Here is a 22866-nt window from a genome sequence, read left to right on the forward strand (position 1 = left end):
GGTACGGAGTGCTTGCTCATCTGTTTGTTCCTGCGTTGGAGGGTACATTTTATTTATTTATGAGATTTTTATCCCATCTTTATTACTTTATAAGTAACTCAAGGCAACGAACATGCCTTAATAAACCTTCCTCCTCCCTATTTTCCCCACAACAACCCTGTGTTGGGAGAGAGTAACTGGTCCACGGTCACTCAATTGGCTTTCCTGCCTAAGGTGAGACTCACAATCTCCTGGTTTCTAAGTCTACACCCCAGTTTACTTTTGTGTTACTACAAGTACTTGGGTTGTTGGTGAAAAGTCTTTTCTATCGAGTCATTTGGCAGTTGGACATCCTATAAGTTAAATAAAAAAATTGTTCCCCCTTGCTGTTGTTAGTTGCGACGTCATGTCCACCCCATCGCGACCCCCTGGACAGCATTTCTCCAGGCCTTCCTGTCCTCTACCAACCTCCGGAGTCCATTTAAACTCATGCCTACTGCTTCAGTGACTGCATCCAACCACCTCATTCTCTGCCATCCCCTTCATCTTTTGCCCTCAATCGTTCCCAGTTGTTCCCCCTATTGAATGCTATTTTTTTTTAATGATTTCCTACCCTGGCAGTGAAAATTGAAAGATAAAGAAAGCAGATGCATTTATTATTGTTGGCTTTTTCACAAGATTTGGAATTAAATTGTTTCTACATCTGATGCCTGGCAAGGATGTTTTGACATATACAGTAGATAACAGAAGTTCTTATTCTTCACTGGTAGTGGAGAATGAATAATAAACAATATAGTAAGGGCTGCTGTATAGGAGGTGGAACAAGAAATTTTTATTTCGGTAATATTTTTTTAAAGAGAAGCCTTTTAAATGTTTCTTTATTGTAAAAGATAAAAATCTGACAGATACATTTTCATACATCTTTGTCAAAAACTTGTTTCTTGAGATATTATTCTATACACTAATGATGAATAACAGTAAAAGGTAGATGATAGCAACTAAAGCTGGTTATAATATGCTTTGTTTAATGTATTTGGTTTTTATCCTTTATCTTAGCCTTGAGGAAAAGAAATAGGGAGTGGTAGATAACAATTTATAATTATGAAATTCTCATAATTTGCATCTGCAAAGAAGTGTGTGAGTGAGCATCCATTAGATGGATTTTTTTCAGCTCATCACAGCCTCCAGGGAAAGAGTTGTGTTTAAGAGGTGACACAGTTTTAATGACAACTGAACATGTGAAAACTCAGAAGGAGATTTGAGTGTGGCTTATTGATGCCATTAACCTGGTGAAAACTGCTTGAGGAATTATGTTTTATCTTTACAGCATCAATCATCTTGAATAGCATGAAAGGTTAATGTGATGTCTTTCCTCTGAGCAACTGACCTATTTAATTCAGGAAGCAATCCTTAATCTAGTTTAGAGTTTTAGTTAGTTTCTTAATTAGTATATTATATTTCATCTTTCTTCTTTTCATAAGGCACATGCTAGATGTTTCTCTGTATTTTAGTATTCTCGAAAGCAGTCTGGTGCAACAGATTAGGTTAAGAACTGTGTTCCTGTATCAAGCAAATTCAAAGTTAGTTAGTAGTCTTGGTTCACATATAACTAAAAGCCATAAGCTATAGCTTAAGAATTATAGCACAGTTCATCCATAGTACAAAGATGAAGTCATGACTAGCTTCATTAACAACACCAACTTTTACTTTAAAAGGAATGACTAATAAGGATTTTGGCTTATTCTTGCTGACTGAATTTACACACTCTAAAAAACTATAATGTGGTTTCTTTGGTTTAGGCTTAAAATGCTGTGAATCTGATCTGGTTGGCCATTGTGTTAGTACAATACATGGATGTGGCCATTGCAGCTAATTAGGCAAATCTTGATTAAAACAAAGAAGGTGAGCTGAAGATTGCTGGTGAATTAGTGGATATATCCTTATAATTTTATCGGCAACAATATTGAAAGTGTTTGCCATTGCCATTTTAGCCTTAGCACAATACCTCCAGTGACTGCTTCTACATTCCAAGGAAAGAATCCAAAGTTCGGTTTTTATTAGAATTCTAGCAGAGGGACCAATGGTCTATCATGTATAAGGTAGATTTCCATATTCCTAAAACACAATAAGATTTGTTGCACAAACTCTATCATCATGGACTAGAAGACCTCCAAGGTCCCTTCCAACTCTACTATTGTATTGTATTGTATTATCTCACAATTCAAAAAGGCAAGTGCTCTTAATAGACCACTATTCTGGCTGTCTGATCATTTTTCTTATAATGAATCTGTACTTATGTTTCTTCTTGAAGAAGGTCATGCATGGGCCTTCAGAATAACTTATGGGGATGGAAAAGAACAAAGGAGGAAAAATTAGGCAAGGAATCTTGAAGATAAATTTCATATACACAATCTTATTTGTTCCCTAGATATAATGCCTTGCTGCCTACTGATATTAATACTCTGTTTCAGGAATTGCCTTGATGAAGAAATGGTGCATTGCATTATAGCTATCCATTTTCCTTTAAAGATTCCAAATCAAATCTAAATTTAAACTACTGAAATTAATATAGTGAAAGAATGATGAGGAAGAGGGGAAAAAAACCTTTCGCATTTCTTAGGCTTCTTACAACTGTGCATCAACTCTTGAGAAAAATCTTAAGTAGATGTCTGGAAATTTGGAACTGTACAAGAGAGATTTTTAATATTTTAATCATATCACTTCTTCAAATTTAGGTTTTAAAAAAAGGAACAAGGCGATTTGAAAAATAGTATCAATGTTTCCGTTTTCTGCCGTCTGATGTTTCTTGCATACAGGTTTGAGTCTGATAAGTCTCGAGAATAACTGCTAAATATAAGATGCTTCACAAAAATGATGTGTCCTGTTAACCACATTTAGTATACAGTGTTTCTTAGTAATTTGTAATCCACACTGAGTATATATTTGTTTCATATGAATGCCCTTTGTGTTTTTAATCATATTTTTGGCTTTTTTTTTTCTGAAAATGCCTATTTTTGTTTTCATTTCAGCAAGGGAAACCCTATGTTTTTGATAGAGTATTGCCTCCCAATACATCCCAGGAACAAGTTTATAATGCCTGTGCCAAACAAATTGTTAAAGGTAAGAGTTTTTTAAACAACTACTTTTGTGCTAGAGAAGTTGATGCAGAGCAGAAGTAGGGAATGTGTAGAAAACTCATTAATTTACATAAGCAAGGATTTTCTGGTGTTGATCCTGCTGTGAGATTATAGTAGTGCTTATGACCATGGAGTTTCATGGCTGAATATCTTAAAGGTATTATTACAATCTTAATGTTACAGGGAATCCACGAGCCTTTGGTTAGTTACAAATATTACAAATATTACCATTTGTGATATACACTATATTGCCAAAAGTATTCGCTCACCCATCCACATAATCAGAAGCAGTTGTGAGCGAATACTTTTGGCAATATAGTGTATTTCTTAATTTATATGGTATAGTAAGAATATTTTGTATGATAGTGAACAGAAAATTACGGAAGCACTATATTGTGCATGAACTTGCAGATTAACCAATATTGAGACAATTGGTTAGAGCTCTTCATTTAAAGTGATTTACTGTAACATTTCCATTATTCTGTTGACATTATTATAGTTTATTCCTTAGCTATTTATACAGCAGATGTGAAGCATTTTCATAGTTCCAAAAGAAGAGAATATACTGTATGTAGCTCAGAGTTGAAGTATAGAATCCTTGGTGCTCTCTGAATTGTTTGCTTGTAGACTTTTCATTACCCACCTAGGTAACATCATCAGTGTAAGTGAGTTTGGGTTTGCTCACTGTTTACATACAGCAGCTTATGCTCCCTTTGTGAATTGGAATTTCAGTGAGTGTAATATAAAGTTAGGAAACAAGGAATTATGGATATATAGCCCATAACTTAGACCACCCTTTATTAGATAGCTATTTATGCTATTTGATGTTAAGGGTTTGTTAAATTGAATGATTAAAAAATACTCATTTGATTCTCACTGTCATTCATCAAGTAATTAATATAAAGTTAGGAAACAAGAAATTATGGATATATAGTCCATAATTTAGACCAGGGGTGTCAAACTCGTGACACATTGTCATCATGTGAAAGATGCATCTTCTGCAGGTGTCCTTGCCTTCTCTTTTCTTCTTTCTCTCAGGCTGTTTAGAGAATAATCCATTTTCTGTGCAGGAAAATGGCTGTCCTACCTGCTGAGTCCTAGTTATGGAAAAGAATTAACATTATGTTTGAAATAGGAAATCACCAATCTAGATAGGCTTATAGCATTTTCTCCTTTTATTATAGCTCTTTCCAGATCATATAAATATGTTCAGTTTCCACTTTCACATGCAAACATGGATGTTAAATAAATCTGGAAATTGAACTTACTGCAATCCTGATTTTTTTAAAAAAAAGAGCTTTAAAAAGGGGTAATTATTTACTGGTTTCTTTTCAATCTCAGTATATAAAATATTAACAGCCCAAATAATTTATTTGCATAGCTAACTCTGTTGTATTGTGAGAGAAATTAGGCTTAAAGTCAAAATTTATTTTATTTTGTCATAGATATGTAGCAGAAAGACTCGCTAAGTTAAGGAGAGGAGTCAAACAGGGAATTAGTTGGAATCCCTATGTGGGCACACAAGAAGGTGAAGTCTAACTCCCCTTGAACACCATTGAGCCTTCTCTAGTCTCTCCCACTTGCAAATCAACAGTCTGAGAAGATTCCTGTTTATAGGGTTGAATAATAAAATATATAATTGAACACGGCACATGTGGGTCTGGTTGTTTGCACCTGACAGATATTAGTTAATATATATAGTCATGTATAAACCCATCAGCAGATAAATATCAGGTTATTAAAATTATTTTCTTTTCTTCAACATTATAATGCAATATTGAAATAATAAATGAGTACTGAATCATATTGCCCAGTCTCCCTTCCTCTTTGATACAAAGCAAATTCAGAAGCCAGTAATTGATGAATTTTGTTAAGCCTACTTAATAGAATATTATGCAGAGAAGCTCCAGTGCTATTCTCAATTTCTTAAGGACAAGAGATGGTAAATACATCTCAGCAGTATTCAAATTATTCAAAGCCATTTTAATTGTATTTTAAATTATTTTAGCCACCTCCTCTACAAAGTGCCTCTATGTTCCCTAGCTTTGTCCCACTGAGATAGATCCAGTCTAAGTTTCTTCATGCAGCAATGATAACAATAACGATTTACACTATAATTTTCAAATTGAAGAAAGTTAACATAATTTTAATAGCTTGAACTATTTTACTGTTCTTTAAATGGGTGTAATGTAAAATAATTTATGAATACATGTGTTCTTCCATGAAGACATAATCATCTTTTTTCCAACAATCCCATTTTGAGTCCATAATAGACTGAAATACAATATGTCAATATTCTATGTACATTAAAGACAATATATCTTATGTAAACTTTTCCTCAATGTAGCAGTTAAAATCTTAGCATCAATAATTAAGAGACACTGATCAAAGCAGATAGACTCATAAGATCATTACCAGACTTTAACATTATGATAATGTAAGCTTTGTAGTATAGAGGTAATATTTTCATAATAAACCTAAAATATCTTTGAAAGTATAGGAAATATTTCACCTTGATTTTTTAAATACCATGGTTATTTCACCTGGTGCCCAGATTTCATCATATCAGTACTATAACATATTTTTCTGAAATGTTGGGAGTGCGGCCAACTCTGTTGATTGAACATTAAAAATTTCTAGATTTATTTCATTAACCAGTTTCGTTGTATTTATTTTGCACAATGACAATAAAGGCTATACTATTAAAAAATGTCTACCCACTAGCTATATCTCCCCATGTTAGAATATAATGTCTTATAGAACTTAAATAAATAAATAAATTATAATTAATTGCTTCAGAGGAGGCTGTTGCAACTCTATATTAATCAGTGAGTAGATGGAATCAACAAATATTGTATGTAAGAGAACAACAGTCTGTTGGGATGATTCCTAAGCAGGTTTTTAGTGCTTGGTGATTTTTCTCTCCATGATATCTATTCATTTTTTCTAAATACATCTTTGCTGTTTCACTCAGGTTAAAAGGTATGAATTTTGAATTCGTAGTGTTACATATTTCACAAAATTATGCAGCTGCAATTTTAGCTGCCTACTTCACAATTTTAGGTAACTCTGAGTCCTGTTAATCCAAGGCTATGGGTTTTTGGGAGTGGGGGATTTAAATCTGTTGCTTCATTGAGTTTTCAAATCGCTTAAACTAAGCCTGCAGTGCTGTATAGATAGATGAAGCACCATACTCTGGTTTGTAAAAGGTGGCCTGGTCCTGAATAGGAGATAGTGATGGCTATTAAAAAAAGAGAGCAATTGATTAGAAAACTTTCAAAAGGTGACCAGTTTCTTTTCAACATGACCACCTATATTTCTCTTATTCTGAATACCTAATATTTTGGGGTTTAAGGGCCATATATGGCTGAAAAGAATGCAAGAGCTGTAATCCATTAGGGGAATAGGATCAGGAGCAATGGATATCATCATATCAGTACTATAACATATTTTTCTGAAATGTTGGGAGTGCGGCCAACTCTGTTGATTGAACATTAAAAATTTCTAGATTTATTTCATTAACCAGTTTCGTTGTATTTATTTTGCACAATGACAATAAAGGCTATACTATTAAAAAATGTCTACCCACTAGCTATATCTCCCCATGTTAGAATATAATGTCTTATAGAACTTAAATAAATAAATAAATTATAATTAATTGCTTCAGAGGAGGCTGTTGCAACTCTATATTAATCAGTGAGTAGATGGAATCAACAAATATTGTATGTAAGAGAACAACAGTCTGTTGGGATGATTCCTAAGCAGGTTTTTAGTGCTTGGTGATTTTTCTCTCCATGATATCTATTCATTTTTTCTAAATACATCTTTGCTGTTTCACTCAGGTTAAAAGGTATGAATTTTGAATTCGTAGTGTTACATATTTCACAAAATTATGCAGCTGCAATTTTAGCTGCCTACTTCACAATTTTAGGTAACTCTGAGTCCTGTTAATCCAAGGCTATGGGTTTTTGGGAGTGGGGGATTTAAATCTGTTGCTTCATTGAGTTTTCAAATCGCTTAAACTAAGCCTGCAGTGCTGTATAGATAGATGAAGCACCATACTCTGGTTTGTAAAAGGTGGCCTGGTCCTGAATAGGAGATAGTGATGGCTATTAAAAAAAGAGAGCAATTGATTAGAAAACTTTCAAAAGGTGACCAGTTTCTTTTCAACATGACCACCTATATTTCTCTTATTCTGAATACCTAATATTTTGGGGTTTAAGGGCCATATATGGCTGAAAAGAATGCAAGAGCTGTAATCCATTAGGGGAATAGGATCAGGAGCAATGGATAAAACCAAAACACATACTAATTAATTAAACTGAAATGCTATTACTTTATCTCAATGAATGGGATTGATTTCCAAACATTTGGTAATTTTATTTCTTTGTCACATTCCACATTTCAGTTGTAAAGAGTTTTGAAGATCTTACCCTAGAGTGTGAAAAGGTGCTAGTTCAACATTTCTGCACAAACTGTTTCTCTTCTGTTTGTGTGAAAATCCAAGGCCCTAGGATGAGTAGAACATATTCTTGCTAATTCAGAGTTTTTATAGCTCAGCCGTGATAACACTATAGATTCTATTTCATCCTGTTCCCTCTTGCACATTTTCTTTCTTGTGTCATCATGTGATAGTGCTTGGGCAATTACATTTACACAGCATAAGGATATGCATGTGTGCGTACTATCCCTATGAATGAGTGAAGAAACCCTGGTGAAAACGTTGAAATAATCCTAAAAAGGTGTCTCTTCAATGCATTTTAGCTTGGGAGAGTCAGCACCATTTCCTTGGGACAGCTCCTTGAATAGAAAAAAAAATCCTGCCTTTAAGAGCTTTAAATCGTTATTATATAGTGCTATATTTATCCTCAAACTATCCCCGGTTTACTAAAACACACCTGTTAGTCAATTTATGTGGAAATTGGAATAGTGAACATATTTCATTTCAGTAAATACATCAACAGCTTGTGAAATCAAAGTATCTAGCAGGTTAGCAAAACTGTTTAATATGCCTACAACACATTTTTGTTTATTTATATTTTGATTTTAAAATCTCCTAAGGTGTTTGGATCTAATGAACATGATACTGGATTGCATGTCTGAGAAATTTAAATGCACCAGCAGTTTATCTTACTATTAGACTTATTGAACGTTCAAAAATAGGTAAGAATAATTTGGGATGTTGTTTTATTATTTATAATCAAACATATTCAGCAGAAGGTTAAATGTAAAACTCAGCATAGACATATGAATTGCAGATTAGTATTTAAAATGGGCAGGCTTATTTAAAGCACAAATGTCTACAATGTAGTTGCCCTTCAGTGTTATTTTAATTTGTTTGGAAAGTTATGTCAGTTCTTGTTGCCTGTGCATCACAGAGAACAGTGTGAAATTGCTTTCCTCTCCAGTTACTTGGCTGATGAAATCCCTTCCCATAAACCTGCATGCTTTTTAAAAATTAAATTGACTTACCACAAATATTGTGTAGCCAAAATGGTGACATTTATGTTATTCCTAATTGTAGGTGATAACTTGAAAACAAAATGTTACAGGACATTCGGATTATGACATTTTATTCAAATCATAAGTAACTGTTTTTTTTTAAAATCAGCTATCTACAACGTTATTGACATTAAGCTGACAAAACAATCTTAAATATGGGAGGTGGAGGTTTTTTTTTGATACTATGGGAAGAACAGTATATAGTATAACAGGGGTGTCAAACTCAATTTCATTGAGGGCCATATCAGGCTTATGTTTGACCTTGGGGGGCCGGGGGGGTATAGCCAGCTCAATGTCAGTTGTGTTGGGAGTACCTATGGTGGCCCAAGCGCTCTGCCAGTGAAAACAGGCTCCCGAGCTCCATTTTCGGCTGTGATGGCCTCCTGCAACCCTCTTCCAGTGAAAACGGAGCTTGGAAGTGCCGCCAGCAGCCCGCACGAGCTCCATTTTCGACTGCGATGGCCTCCTGCAACCCTCTGCCAGTGGGTCACATGTATCCCTCCTGAGCTCCGTTTTTTCTGGCAGAGGGCTGGTCCTTCACTGTTTTCAAGGCGGCCCCACAAGCCAGATCTAAACACTCCATGGGCCAGATCCGACCCCCAGGCCTTGAGTTTAACATCCCTGCAGTATAAGGTATAGATGTGACTGGGTGTATGAACTTATGACTTGTCTTCACCAAAAGTCATAGGATGTTACAATGTAAATTATCATCCTTGTTTTCATGTTATTCCCCATCAGCTACTGTCCTTAAGGATAGACTTAATAAAATAAAGCCATATATTTGGTCCAAATTCCATTTCATTTAAACCTCTTTTCATCTTCCAGGATATAGTTAAGATATTCTAATAGGAAAAAATAGACATTTTACAAATATCTTTTATGGATGTAGGAAAAAATAGGTGCTGAGATATCTGGATGTGATCTGGGTTTGCTACCATTGTCTCTGGAAACTGAGCTCTAGTAAAGTCTTCCTTGACCAACACCCTTATTCTAATAGTCTTTCCTCAATCTTGTCCTTGTTTTTTCGGAGCAGATTTTCAGGGATAGAACCATGAATACAATCATGAAGTAGTGTGTCATTGCTTTATTCCATAGTGAACTTTTTTCAGTTTTCCAATCTTAACTTGCAGCCCTGATAGTTTCTCATCCAAGTTCCATCTGGGGCCATTGCTTAACCTTCTTTATTTAGAATAGATGTTGCTTCCTCTGTATTCTTAGACAGATTAAAAATTCTCAACTTGCTGATTTTAAGCTTGGAAACAATCTAGATCCATCTCTTGGGCACACATTCTTGCTTGTTTCCAATAAACAAAGACATTAAAATATGTACAGAAAGAGAAAACAGAAAAGTTCTGTAAGCAAAGGTGAAATCTGGACATTATTGAAAGGATCGTTATTTAGAAAAGCATAAAGGATGTTACCGACTATATTAGATTTGGATGTTGAGCAATATTTGTGTTTATCTTCCATAGCAACAGGATACACTTTCCACTATATGTTTGCAACTGTTTTCTTAATTATTTCCTCTTCTCTTATTAAATAACAACTAATACATATAATGCCTTTATTCATTTGGTAATTTGTAGTATTTCATAACAAGATGTTTTATTGTGGTTTTTTAAACAGATGTTCTTGAAGGCTACAATGGAACTATCTTTGCCTATGGGCAAACATCTTCAGGAAAAACACATACTATGGAGGTAAAAATTTAATATCGATTTAACATGTAAAGCTGCTTTTCATTGCCATTGTGCTTTTCCCGGGAAAAGATGCAGTTACTTTAAAGAGATACAATAGATGCACTGGTTTGGTTTTCTATGAACTACATAAAATGGAATGTTCTAGATATCAAATCTCTTCCAAATTGAGACTTGGGTAGAAATAAGGATTTTCCAAAGTTGCCAGGCAGCAAACCTGTCTCCTAACCATTTGGATAGCTGCAGGAGGCCATGATAATGTCATCAGAAGGTTGAGGATAATTTGGGGTGTCTCTTACACACTTTAGGAGGTGTAAAGGGGAAAAGTAAAGGTGGGAGTCACAGGAGACAAAAAAAATCTATACTTATCTTTATCCCCACCAAAATGACTGAAATTAGGCAGTAATCTTTCAGTATCAAAATAATTGGATTATAGTGTGTGCTTGGTTTTTTTTTTCCTGGATTTTCAGAAAAAACATTTCCTCTGCTTCTGTGCTACTCAAAAAGGGCCATTTTGCCATCAAATTTGCACCCTCTTAGGATGTGAGAGAGTTTCCTGTGATCCTGAAGCTACAACTTACCTACCTGTTTTTAAACTGTGTTTTGGTGATTTGTTTATATTTTACATAATTAAGATAGAAGGACTCCCCCTAATTATCTGAAGGATGGGTGAAATAAAATCACATGAATAAATAGACCTTCTGCCTGCCCTAAAATGGAAATCAATCCTTTCTTTTTTTTAAAAAAAGCAATTGATTTCCTCAATAGAATATCTACATTTCTCATTTAACACCTTTCCTTGTTACCGTTCAGAGAACAGATTTGGAAGTAGCGTCAGACAAAGGGACCATCTTCAAATTCTCTATAGGGAAATGACACATAGATCTGCCCAATTCACGTTGTCAGTTACAGACTCAGATTGCAATCAGGGGAAAAGGAGAAAGGCCTCATCAGCCTCTTTTTATGTGTCTCATTACAAGGATTTAAATCTATCCTATGGTAGATGCTTTTAAATCCCCTTTTTAATTCAATCCTCCTTATGTAATGTAAAGCATCCTTTTCAGGGGGGAAGTCTCTGTAAGGATGGGGAATTATTAATTCCTCAAGTTAAAACCTTTATTATGAAAGACTTCATATTTCAAATGTTAATCCTTCAAGACTTTCAAGGAATAAATAGCATATGGGGATTTTGTTTGCCACATCCTCCAAGAAGACTATAATAACATAAAAGTAAATCTGACAATCTGCATTTTCCTGCCTCTGAAGGTTGAAGTATTATAAAATGACCTTCATTTTAAATTATGCACTCCTATTCTAAATTGGGCCCTTTTTAGAAATTCTCAAATGGATATAGCCAACAATGAGCCATTTAGTTTTAACATGCTTGGTAAACAGTAGCTAAATCATTTCTTCCTAACGAAGTATTTATTGCACTGCAATATTTGGTGTCATCACAGTCCTATATCTTGTTAGAGGAATTCTATCTATTACTGGAATATATCCTTTTATTTAAAAATGTTTGCTTCCCTTGCAGAGAGAGTTCAGATAATTTAGAGGACAATGCCAGAGTCAGACAGCTTATTCCATATTTCATTTTCTTAATTGTTTAGGTTCAAATTCCTTGACCGTCAGTGCAAAAAAAAAAAAAGTTGCAGATGAGAACTAGGAAAGGGATTGATGTCCTAGATTTTTTTTGTGAAATGGTGTAAGGAGCTAGGAATATTATAGTGCTTGGGTATTGGCATGCTTCTCCATGTAAAGCAATGAATTGGATCAAAAAAAAGTCTCAAAAGTAGTTCAAAATAATAACTAGATGTATTTTTGGTGGCAGCAGCCATTCTAGGGTTACTGTAATCTACAGAATAAGAAAATTGGAGTCCACCTAATTCCACTCTTAATTTTGCCTCCCCAAATAAATTTATAATTATCAGTACTGCTTGACTTGCTTGCTCGAGATTAACGTGTTGTGGATGGTGTAACTTCTGCCCTTTGATTATCTAAACTGCGGAGGTCTTTTTCATCTTTACCAGCTCTGCATATTTTCCAGTATTCCAAATATAGTTACAGCATACAGTCCTGCAGTTACCTATTTGGAAGCTTCTTTGGTGCTTGAATAATTTTAAATATTTCATATTCCAAATAAACCAACTTTATAGAATAACCATTTTAGATTTTTTTTCTAATACAGATATAAATGGATGGTTAAATTGAAATACGTGCATGTTATAAGTGAGTAGAATGGAAACTTTACTGATTTAGTCACATGTCCATATCAAAATTATAAAACCGATGCAAGTGTACAAGAAAATAAAAAGAAAGCGGAAGGACATATTCATAAGTTGTCACTCCTACAATTAGCCCAAGCTGATTTAATATGCTGCCCTCTTTGAACTGACCTTTGATTTACAGTACGTCTTACTAGTGACATGCAGGTTTGAACCTTATAAAAAGTAAGACAGTATTATAAAGGCTGTAAACATGAATGGCTATTAAGAACATTGATGTTTTAAGTCAAGTCACTGTCAGTGAAGTTTTTATATTGTTTAAGCCAGTGATGGCGAACCTATGGCACGCGTGCCACAAGTGGCACGTGGACCCATTTGTCACTTCCGGTTTGCTCGGAGGGTGGTTTTAAGCGCTCCGAACGCGTCAGGGAAGCCTCCGGACGGTCCCTGAAGCCTTCGCAACGCTTAAAACCACCCTCCGAGCAACCCGGAGTCACTTCCGTTTTGCTCGGAGGGTGGTTTTAAGCATTCTGAAGGCTTCAGGGAAGCCTCCGGACGGTCCCTGAAGCCTCCGGAGGGCCTCGGGGGGGGGGCTATAAAGCCTCTGGAGCCTGGGGAGGGCGAAAAAAGCATGTAAAAATGGGGGGGGAGGCGCGCGTTGTGCGCGCATGCATACTGGGGGATTGTGCGTTGCATTATGGGTGTGGCATGCCCGCACACGACCCCCCCCGCACTCCCCCCACTTGTGGCACGCGAGCCAAAAAAGGTTCGCCATCGCTGGTTTAAGACATGGGAAAAGGAATCTGGATCCTCTAAAACTGCAGAAAGAATTTCCAATTACAATGTATTTTGATTTACAATATGATGCAGATACATTAGTAGCATCTAAAACTCCTAGATTACAGTCAGTATTAAATTGTGTTCTGAATAATTTTAAATCTACAACTTTTAAAATAACCGATTATATATTATATTGTCAGGATGAATATCAATTATTTGCAATAACTTTTGAATAAAAAAAGGGTTACCCCATATTAACAAATCAATGTTTAAGCTCTCAAAGAAGATTAAATATGTATCTTAAACGCTCAAAATGTGACTAACAACATTTTTTCATGTTTTTGCACTATCTTAGACAAAATTTTAATAGAGTTGTCAGCTTCATTATTCTGGAACTATAAAATAAGAAAGGAGGCGCTTAGACATATGATATGAAATTTCCCTGCTATTTTTCCATTTTTATTTTAATATATGCAAGCTGAATAATTAAGTTTAACAAAAGGTAATTCAGTTTGAATGTAATTTTGAATCTTTGGCAACAATTTAGGAAATTTCTGTGCACATGAAAAGCAATAGGTTCTATTGTTCATAGATTATAATAACAAAGCTTATTATTTTACAGGGGAAATCTAGTGCTGCCTTAGAATTTCATGAAATTGCTGGTTATCCAGATAACCCAGATGTTTCATTTATTATCATGATTTTTTTCAGCTCCTCCGACCTCTATCTCAGAAAATTGTTCAGTCAATTTTATGTTTCATATTCTTAATTCTGAAACCGAATAAATGTATATTGAATTCCTCACATTGGACTATAATGTGAGCAATTGAGAGAGAAATGTCTGAAAATTGGTTTGCATCAATCCGCTTCTTTTGAAATCTGACATTAATCCTCTGTGTTTTACGCACTTTATACCCTGAAATGATTATATCCCGCAATTTGTCTCCATTCAATTTCTCTTATATTCTTTATTACTAAGCACACTTGTGCAAAGTATTTGGGTCTCTGTGCTACCAGAACATGTGCGAATATCTTTTTGTAGATCTGCAGAATAATAATCAATGGATTTTTATATCGCTAGATTCCATGTATGTAATGAAAAATATTAGGTTCTGATGTTTGTAGCATTTTTCATTTTGTGGGGAGGATTTGTATGATGTCCTTTGTTCTTGAAATCATTCTGTTTATCTACCTGTGATATATTCAGATGAAGAGCCCAGCATTTCAACCAGAATAACCATGATCTTAAAATCATGAGGTGTAAGAGGAGAAATCACATTTTTCATTTCTTATTTTCATATTACATGCTTTTGTTATGCTTCTGTTATTGATGCCAAGCACTGTTTCATTATCATAGCCCTGGTTAATTTCTACTTCTGGGGAAAAGTGTAAAAAGGCATGCAGTCAGGAAAAATATTTTTATCTTTTTTTTTCTTTAAAGATCTAAAGTAAAGCAAAAGAAGCTGATTGTGCAGGCTTTATTGCTAGTGAGGCAGACACTGCTGGCATTATGCCTGACCAAACAACCAGAAGATTTATTACACTTCCATCTTCCCTTCTTCCATTTCTCATTAATTTCTTACTAGTTGGTAATTCAGTTTTAGTATTTAATATGGAAGTCTTCCTTTCCTGTTTTTAATAGCATGGTTGACATTATTACTCTATGTTAAAAATAACGATTTGTTTTTGGTTTGCTAGAGCTGGAGGTGAATTGTAGATTGATATTGGGCTCCTTCGTAGAAATTCTGTGACACTGTTTAATACCAGTATATTAACATCAATATAAATTAGCCATCTTATTTATGGTTTTCCTTGACTAAGTAACAGATGAATACAGGTAGTCCTCGACTTAATGGGCACCACTGAACCCAAACCTTCTGTTGTTAAGTGAGAAATTTGTTAAGTGAGTTTTCCCCCCTTTTATGATCTTTCTTGCCACAGTTGTTAAATGAATCAGTACAGCTGTTAAGTTAGTAGCATGGTTGTTAAATGAATCTGGTTTCCTCATTGAATTGTCACAAAAGGGGATCACATGATCCTGGGACACTGCAACCGTCATAAATATGAGTCAGTTGCCAGGCTGAATTTTGATCACATGACCATGGATATGCCATAATGGTCATAAATGTGAAAAATGCTCCCGAGTCACTTTTTTTTCCAGTGACATTGTAACTGTAAACAGACACTAAACGAACTGTTGTAAGTCGAGGATTCTCTGCTCTTTAATTTCCAGAACATGATAGGATTAACTTCATTTTCTTTTTACACTTTTAGGGGAAACTGCATGACCCACAGCTAATGGGAATAATTCCAAGAATTGCACATGACATCTTTGATCACATTTATTCCATGGATGAAAATCTAGAATTCCATATAAAGGTAAAATCAAATAATGATCAAACTGGTGGGGGGAACCCACTGTACATGTGGTATCCTCTTTGTTTGAGATTTCCTATCCTTCATAGGTATACATTTTTGTTCCTCGGAGGACAAATTTGGATTTATGATTTGTCACCCCATGGTTGCTAAGAAAAGATTCTTCCCTTCCATCTATCTATTTTTTGGACAATGACTTTTTGTATCTGCATGTTGGTACCAAAAATAGATATTGAGTGATTAATTTCCTCAAATGTAACTTCAAGAAATTTAAACTAAGTAGTGAGATTTTTTAAAAAAGTAAGTCAATGCAATCAATATGTGGACATTATACCTATAGCAGAGGTCAGCAAACTTAAACACTCAAAGAGCCACAAAGGTCCTAATCGGAAGCCCCCCCATTCAATTCTGGAGCTGACCGGAAATCTGGTTCCCCCACCATAGAGTCTTCTCCTAGCGCTGCATCCTCTACCTGTCCTAATCAAAAGCCCTATCAATTATGGAGCCGACCAGCAAAAGGGAGCCACAGCAGACAGATGAAAGAGCCACATGCGGCTCTAGAGCTGCAGATTGTTGACCCTTGCTTTAGAGTCACCTCCTAGCGGTGCGTCCTTTTTCCTCTGCTGACTGGAAGTCCAGTTCTCCCACCATAGAGTCTTCTCCTAGCGCTGCATCCTCTACCTGTCCTAATCAAAAGCCCTATCAATTATGGAGCCGACCAGCAAAAGGGAGCCATAGCAGACAGATGAAAGAGCCACATGCGGCTCCAGAGCCACAGATTGCTGACCCCTCACCTTTAGCAACTCAATTTAAATTGTGTTTAGATAAGTAATCTACCAGGCCATTGGATTTAAATTGAAGCAGCTTTTTGCATGAGCCATGGTGGCACAGTGGTTAGAATGCAGAATGCAGTATTGCAGGTTAACTCACTGTTCATTAGAATGCAGAATGCAGTATTGCAGGTTAACTCACTGTTCATGGCCAGGAGTTCGATCCTCACGGGCTCAAGGTTTACTCAGCTTTCCATCCTTATAAGTCTAAGTGTTATTGCTATTGGTAGTTGTTGTTTGCACAATTACGACTTTGATACTTGCAAAAGTCTTTTACATCATTGGCTCTCCATTGTTGCATAAATTATTCTTAACAAGCCTATGAAAAGGCTACCTCACAGTTGATCCTATTTATGATTTTTTCACTAGTATAAAAGAGATTTAGTTATATAAATAGTCCTTGATGGATTGGTGCCACTAGATTTTGGATTTAAAAAAACAAAACATTTTCTAAGCAAGTCATTGCCTCTAATAATGTTTTATATACAATACCCTTTTTTAAACTCTCTGGATGTTAAACAAAACACTACACTATGTTTTCCATAATCTCTTAAATGCAAAAAATAAAAAATAAAATAGAAATATATTTGTGATTAGACTCTCCAATTAGGCTTTCTAATCAGATCTTCTTAAATTTATCCTAAGTGAGGTCATATAATAAAATTGACTTAATTTCATATTTCTGGGACAGCATATATAAATGAACTGTAGTCAGTAACTAGGCAGTCTGAATATTCAAGAGAAGTGTCATTTGAAAACAAAGATATTTTGGCTCTGAAACAAATTTTTATGTAATGTATGCTTTTCTGGATAAAATGTCACTGTTGAAACATTGCTCTTTAAATGAAAATAAATGAATAAGAACTTATTCAGACATATAGATATCCTTATATAATTAAAAAACGGGAAAGGCAAAAAAATCTAATTTCAAGTAAGTTGTATGTGAAACACGCAAACACACACACACATATACACACACACAGAGTATGTTCTATTATGTCAAAAATTAAACATTCCTTCCAGTTTGTTTTTTGTGGTTGGATTTCTATTGCCCAAGCATCATCTTATCTTCCTGTTTTTCTCAAAAGATAAATGACAGATTTAGTTTTTCTCTCAAGCTTTTTAAACAATAACTTTTAAAGATGATGGACCTATAATTCTGAATTCAGTTTTCTTAAAGTATTTATATGATTTCTTGTCATTCTTATACATGCATACTGCTATGTATTTCTTAAAATACTCATAAGAGATAGATCATACTTTAAAAAAAAATCAGCTGTTCCTTAATTACCTGAAAAAGAAACCTTAATTAAATCAGATGCTGTGGTGTGAAAAGCTATGGGGCTGCTGCCATATTTATATCACCACTTGAATACTAAATCAGTATTTTGTCCATAGAGTTGTCAAAAAATTGGAGTATTACATATGAAGAAAAACTTATGCTATTCACATAGTTTCATGTTGGAGGAAAGGAATGGAGACTTTAGACAAAATGATTACATTAGCTTACTAGTTATGAATTCCTGATGGCAATACACTACTGGCAGAAATCCAAAAATGAAGTAAAAGTGATGATACTAGGCTTATAAGCAAACTTAAAAATGCAAGCACTTTGGAGAAATTCCAAGTTAGACTAGGAATCAATAATTATTCATGCTTCTTAATCATGTATACAGAAAATGTTTTTAAAGAATGCAATGAGATTGCTTTCCAGTCTTATGCCAACAGTTTTTACTTGATCTGATAAAATTTATGAGTATTTGACTCATTCCATTTTTTTTAAATAAAGGCAACTGAGCCAAACACTCAAAGTACAATTCTGTGCATGTTTACCTATGAGTGAGCTTCAATAAACACAATAAATTTATTTTCAACAAACCATGGAGTAATGAGCGAGATTCTTATATAATTCCCCCTTCACTCTGCAAAATCTTTCTGTTTGCTTTGAACTGGTTGCAAATTATATTTTCTAAGTTGGAAAGAAGATTGTAAATGACAGTTGTGATCTTTGGCAGGAATTCTCAATGCAGTCACACAGTCTTTGTTTGGGGGGGATTGTTTTTGGAAGGTTGACTTTTTATTTACTGGGGGATTAATTTTTAATACGTTGTATTGTTTTATTGAGCTTGCATAATGCAGATTGGAAGATCTCTTAAATATTTCTTCCAAAGTATTTATTATGGACATAGGCCTTATTTGAAATATAAAAATAATGCTTTATTTCCAATTTTGGGGTGTGTTTGCCCCCCCCCTTTGCATTTCACTCTTGCAGATCTTTCTATATTGAAGTATTGAATTATACTTATCTCATTTGATAATATTCTAAACGTTATTGTCTCATGGTTGATCCTCCTCTTACCAGAATGGGACAACTTGCCATGGCAAACTCACCATTCCAATTTGCTATGGTCAACTCACTGTGGCCAGCTCGCCATGGCCAATTTGCCACTGACAATTTGTTGTAGACAATTTGTTGTGGAACAACTCACTATAATACAATTCAATTTTATTTAATTATTTAAAATAATTTTAAAAATATTTTAATAGTTGTCATTTACATTTCATTTTGTCCCTCCTTTTGCATCCTTTCTTTAATGATTCTATTTCACCATTTCTTCAATGTTATGTAACTTTTGTCCCGTGGCAAGTTGGCTGTGGTGAATTGCCCCATGGCGAGTTGGCCATGGAGTGTTGGCCACAGCAAGTTGGCTGGGGTGAGTTGTCCTATACTCCCTCTTACTGCTGTCCTCGCAAATCCCGAGCCTTTAATTGCCATCTTCTTAGAATTCTTTCATTTGATAAGCAAAGCAATCTGTAATCATCCTTCTTGATCCCAAATGCTCTTACAGCTCAAAATTAACAGATGTTGTGGCTCAAGTCTTCCATCTTGATTGTTCCTCACTCCAGTTACATTGGGAACTTGTTGTTGAACTATGGGAAACACATTGTACATGTTTAAAAACACTCTTTGTATTGCTGTCTTTTTATGCTGTAGCCATGAGACCTACAGTGGAAGGAGCTATTTAATATAGTAAAAGTTCCAATGGATATTGATCCAGTCTAAGGACAATGAACATATTTCTTCTGGTAGAACATCATGTACCTTTTGACACATGCATAATGTAAAGGAATATATGGGATGTGATCTTTTCCCAAGCGCATTACAAAAAGTACTTGTGCGGCCTTTGCTATAATTGCCACCCACTGTATATGCAAATGATCTCCATAGGCTATACATCTCCTTGCTTGCTCATTGACAGGGAAAAGTCTGAGGTCTTATTATGCCTTTTATTCCCTCTTCCATATAGTGAATTTTATAAGAGGAATAAGTACTTAATGATGCATTTAGCTTGCACATTGTTGGGTGCTGCCCAGAGTTGCTTTTGGTGAGATGGGCAGTTATAAAAATTGGATAGATAAATAAATAAAATGTATGGTTTGAACTCTTACGAAGTCAATCCCATTAAGATCTGCAATTGCCTTTAAAAATAATAAGATCACCAGCTACTCCTTTCTGAAGCTTTAATTTTATCTCATAATTCTTTCCCACTACCTACCTACACACCCTGTTGAAGCTATTATTTTAAAAGGAGAAAAAAGCTTTGGCAATGCTACAAATAATTTATTAAATTATTTATGTAGCCAACTCGGTTAATGCTTTTAAAAAAACACCTTCCCATTTCAATTTTACCCTTAGTCAAATTCAGATCAAAATGTAATGATTATAACCAGCCTTAGTTGGAACATATGCAAAAACATATTATGATATAAATCTGCTGTTTGTGAATAGATCAGCTCCTATCTTTCACAAAGGAACCAATGAAAGGGTATTTATATTGGTCATGTGTCAAATTCAATCCTTCTCTTGCCTTGACAGTTCCATTTTATTTTATTTATTTAAAACATTTATATAGCTACCAATCTTTTAACCAGCTCTGGGTGACTCCCAAACAAAGTTCCATTAATTATATTGGCTTTTGTGATGGGGGAATAATTCCTTTCTTTTAGCTTTTCATGGATTTGGAAACTTACGATGGGGAATGTTCAAATTAGCTTGTGCCCCAGCATGATCCCACTCAATCCTTATATCCTGGTCACAGTAAGCATATTCACCATTTATTTTGGCTTGATGATTATACTGGAAAAAGTAGGTAAATAGGCAGGCAAAAGCAGAGATTTCATACTAATTATAATTATATCAAGCTATGTCCAAAGGACACCAAACTTTCCAGAGCTACTGGAAACAGCATTGTAGCTTTGATTATGTTTATCAGCATAATTAGCTTTTACAGTAGTTGTTACAGCCTTAATCTTTTAATGTCCATAACAGCAGAAGAAAAGAGATGGAAAACAGGACATAAGATGATGCCTCTTTTATTCTAGCCCATTAAAGAAACATTTTGTTCTATGGAGATGGCATATCCTAATGCCAAGAACATTCCAAAGGTGCTTTTTCAAGAGGCAACTGGACTTTCTGGTTTTTCTTTGAAGACGTTTTGCTTCTCATCCAAGAAGCTGCTTCAGCTTCAAAGAAGAACAAGAAAGTCCAGTTGCCTCTTGGAGAAGCATCTTTGGAACAACTATGACCTGGATGACAGAGAATCTCAGAAACAATCAGTACAAATATTTCCTCAATGTTTTCTCTTAATTTGGGTGAAATTGCTGAGTAAACATGTCTCGTATGTTTTCAAAGAACTTTAAGAGTCTACTGTATTTTATAGTTTTTCTTTTTCACATGTATGTGTAATATTGTATGCTTTCATAATTAGGTTTCCTATTTTGAGATTTACTTGGACAAAATAAGGGACTTATTGGATGGTAAGTAGCAGGATTGTATTATTATTTTTAATGCATCCATTAAGTTGTCTTATTTTGTTTTGTTTTCTAAAATCAGTTCTTACCCCTGTATTAAACCTTAACCCTTGTACACTCACAAAAAAATGCCATTTCTCCCATACTGAACATTTTAAGGATTATTTTAATCAATGAAGTCTAGAGACCCTTCTTAAAATGGTATGTCAGAATCCAGAAAATGGGGTGTCTTAGATGCTTGTGCCCTTCATTGGGACCATCAGAATCTATTACTGAAAAAGAAAATTTAAAGTTAAGGAGAAATAACATTCTTTCCCTTGTCAAATGCAAGTGTTCAGGTGTTCACTTCTATGTCTTTTTAGTTCTTTTTCAGGAGTCATTCTCAAGGATATTTTTCTCATCCATAGTGCTTGTCATTCTGGCATTCTCCGTCATCCTTTTCATACTTCTCTTTAGCATAATTCCATAGGCTTTTGCAATATTCTGTAATGTAATTAATTCTATTCTACTTGAAGCAGTTTCAATATTCCCTCTTTTTCTAAACCCTTTCTGTCCCTGCTGTCACTCTATTTCCCCCCCCATCCACTTTCCCTAAAATCCCTCACAGTGCCACCAAAAATAGTCTGTCTCAAGTCAGAATTTCTGATCAACTTGTAATTTCACTAATTATCTCAATTGTTCATGATAATCAACAAAATGATATCTGTCTGTCTATCTAAAGTCTGTCTGTCTACCTGTCATGTTTTTATCCTTCATATACATACATAAACTTGTGTTTGAATCATGTATTTGAAAGAGATAAGCCATTTTTAGTCACCAATAATTCCAATCTCTAAATGGTCTAAGAATGTGCTGTCTTATCTCTTTCTCATCCATCCATCCATTCATGTCATCTAGCAGAATAAATTTTTCCTATTTTTATTCAGAGTGTAGTAGTGTTTTCCTACACATTCAGATTTCATTATAATTTCCTGGAGTATTACATGCATTTATTTACTCTACCTATTTTTTAAATTTACATCTCATTGTAATTTATGAATCTTAGCAGCTTCCATAGAATATAATAAAACAAAACAAAATTATGGTTTTACAGGAGACAGCCTAGACACAGAAAAATAGTGTTTAGCACCCCGTTGCCTGCCAGAAAGGTGTGAAAGAGTAAAAGTCCCAAGGGACTTTTAGAAATCATTTGGATCCATGAGAACAAATAAAAATATAACAAATAATTAAAAAAGCAAATATCACATATGATTGGGACACCCATCTGACTAAACACTTTGGTGATGGGGAAATATCTTAGTCCATGGATTTCTACTGGTATCCACAGTGGATGTCAACAATTCTTATGTTCTATCTATCACATATTTTATATCCTTTTAGCCTTTTCATTCATAATTACACTTATATCTCTGCTTTCATGTTTTATCAAATCCGCATCAAAAGATCAGATAGGTTTTATACAAAGCTATTATGTCCTTTCACTTTCTCTTAATTGTACAATTTTATATTTGTGATTCATTTCCTTCAA

General features: G+C 34.7%; 1 protein-coding gene across 1 annotated transcript in view; it reads left to right on the forward strand.

The window, feature by feature from the left end:
* KIF5C (kinesin family member 5C) overlaps positions 1–22866 on the forward strand; it is an 88925-nt gene that overhangs the window by 14597 nt on the left and 51462 nt on the right. The window contains exons 2-5 of the mRNA XM_081934186.1: positions 3009–3099; positions 10245–10318; positions 15595–15699; positions 21296–21344. Coding sequence (XP_081790312.1) covers positions 3009–3099; positions 10245–10318; positions 15595–15699; positions 21296–21344 — 319 coding nt within the window. The remainder of the gene's footprint in view (positions 1–3008; positions 3100–10244; positions 10319–15594; positions 15700–21295; positions 21345–22866) is intronic.

The sequence above is a fragment of the Natrix helvetica genome, assembly GCF_964273705.1.
Source record: "Natrix helvetica genome assembly, chromosome: 1".
NCBI lineage: Eukaryota > Metazoa > Chordata > Lepidosauria > Squamata > Natricidae > Natrix > Natrix helvetica.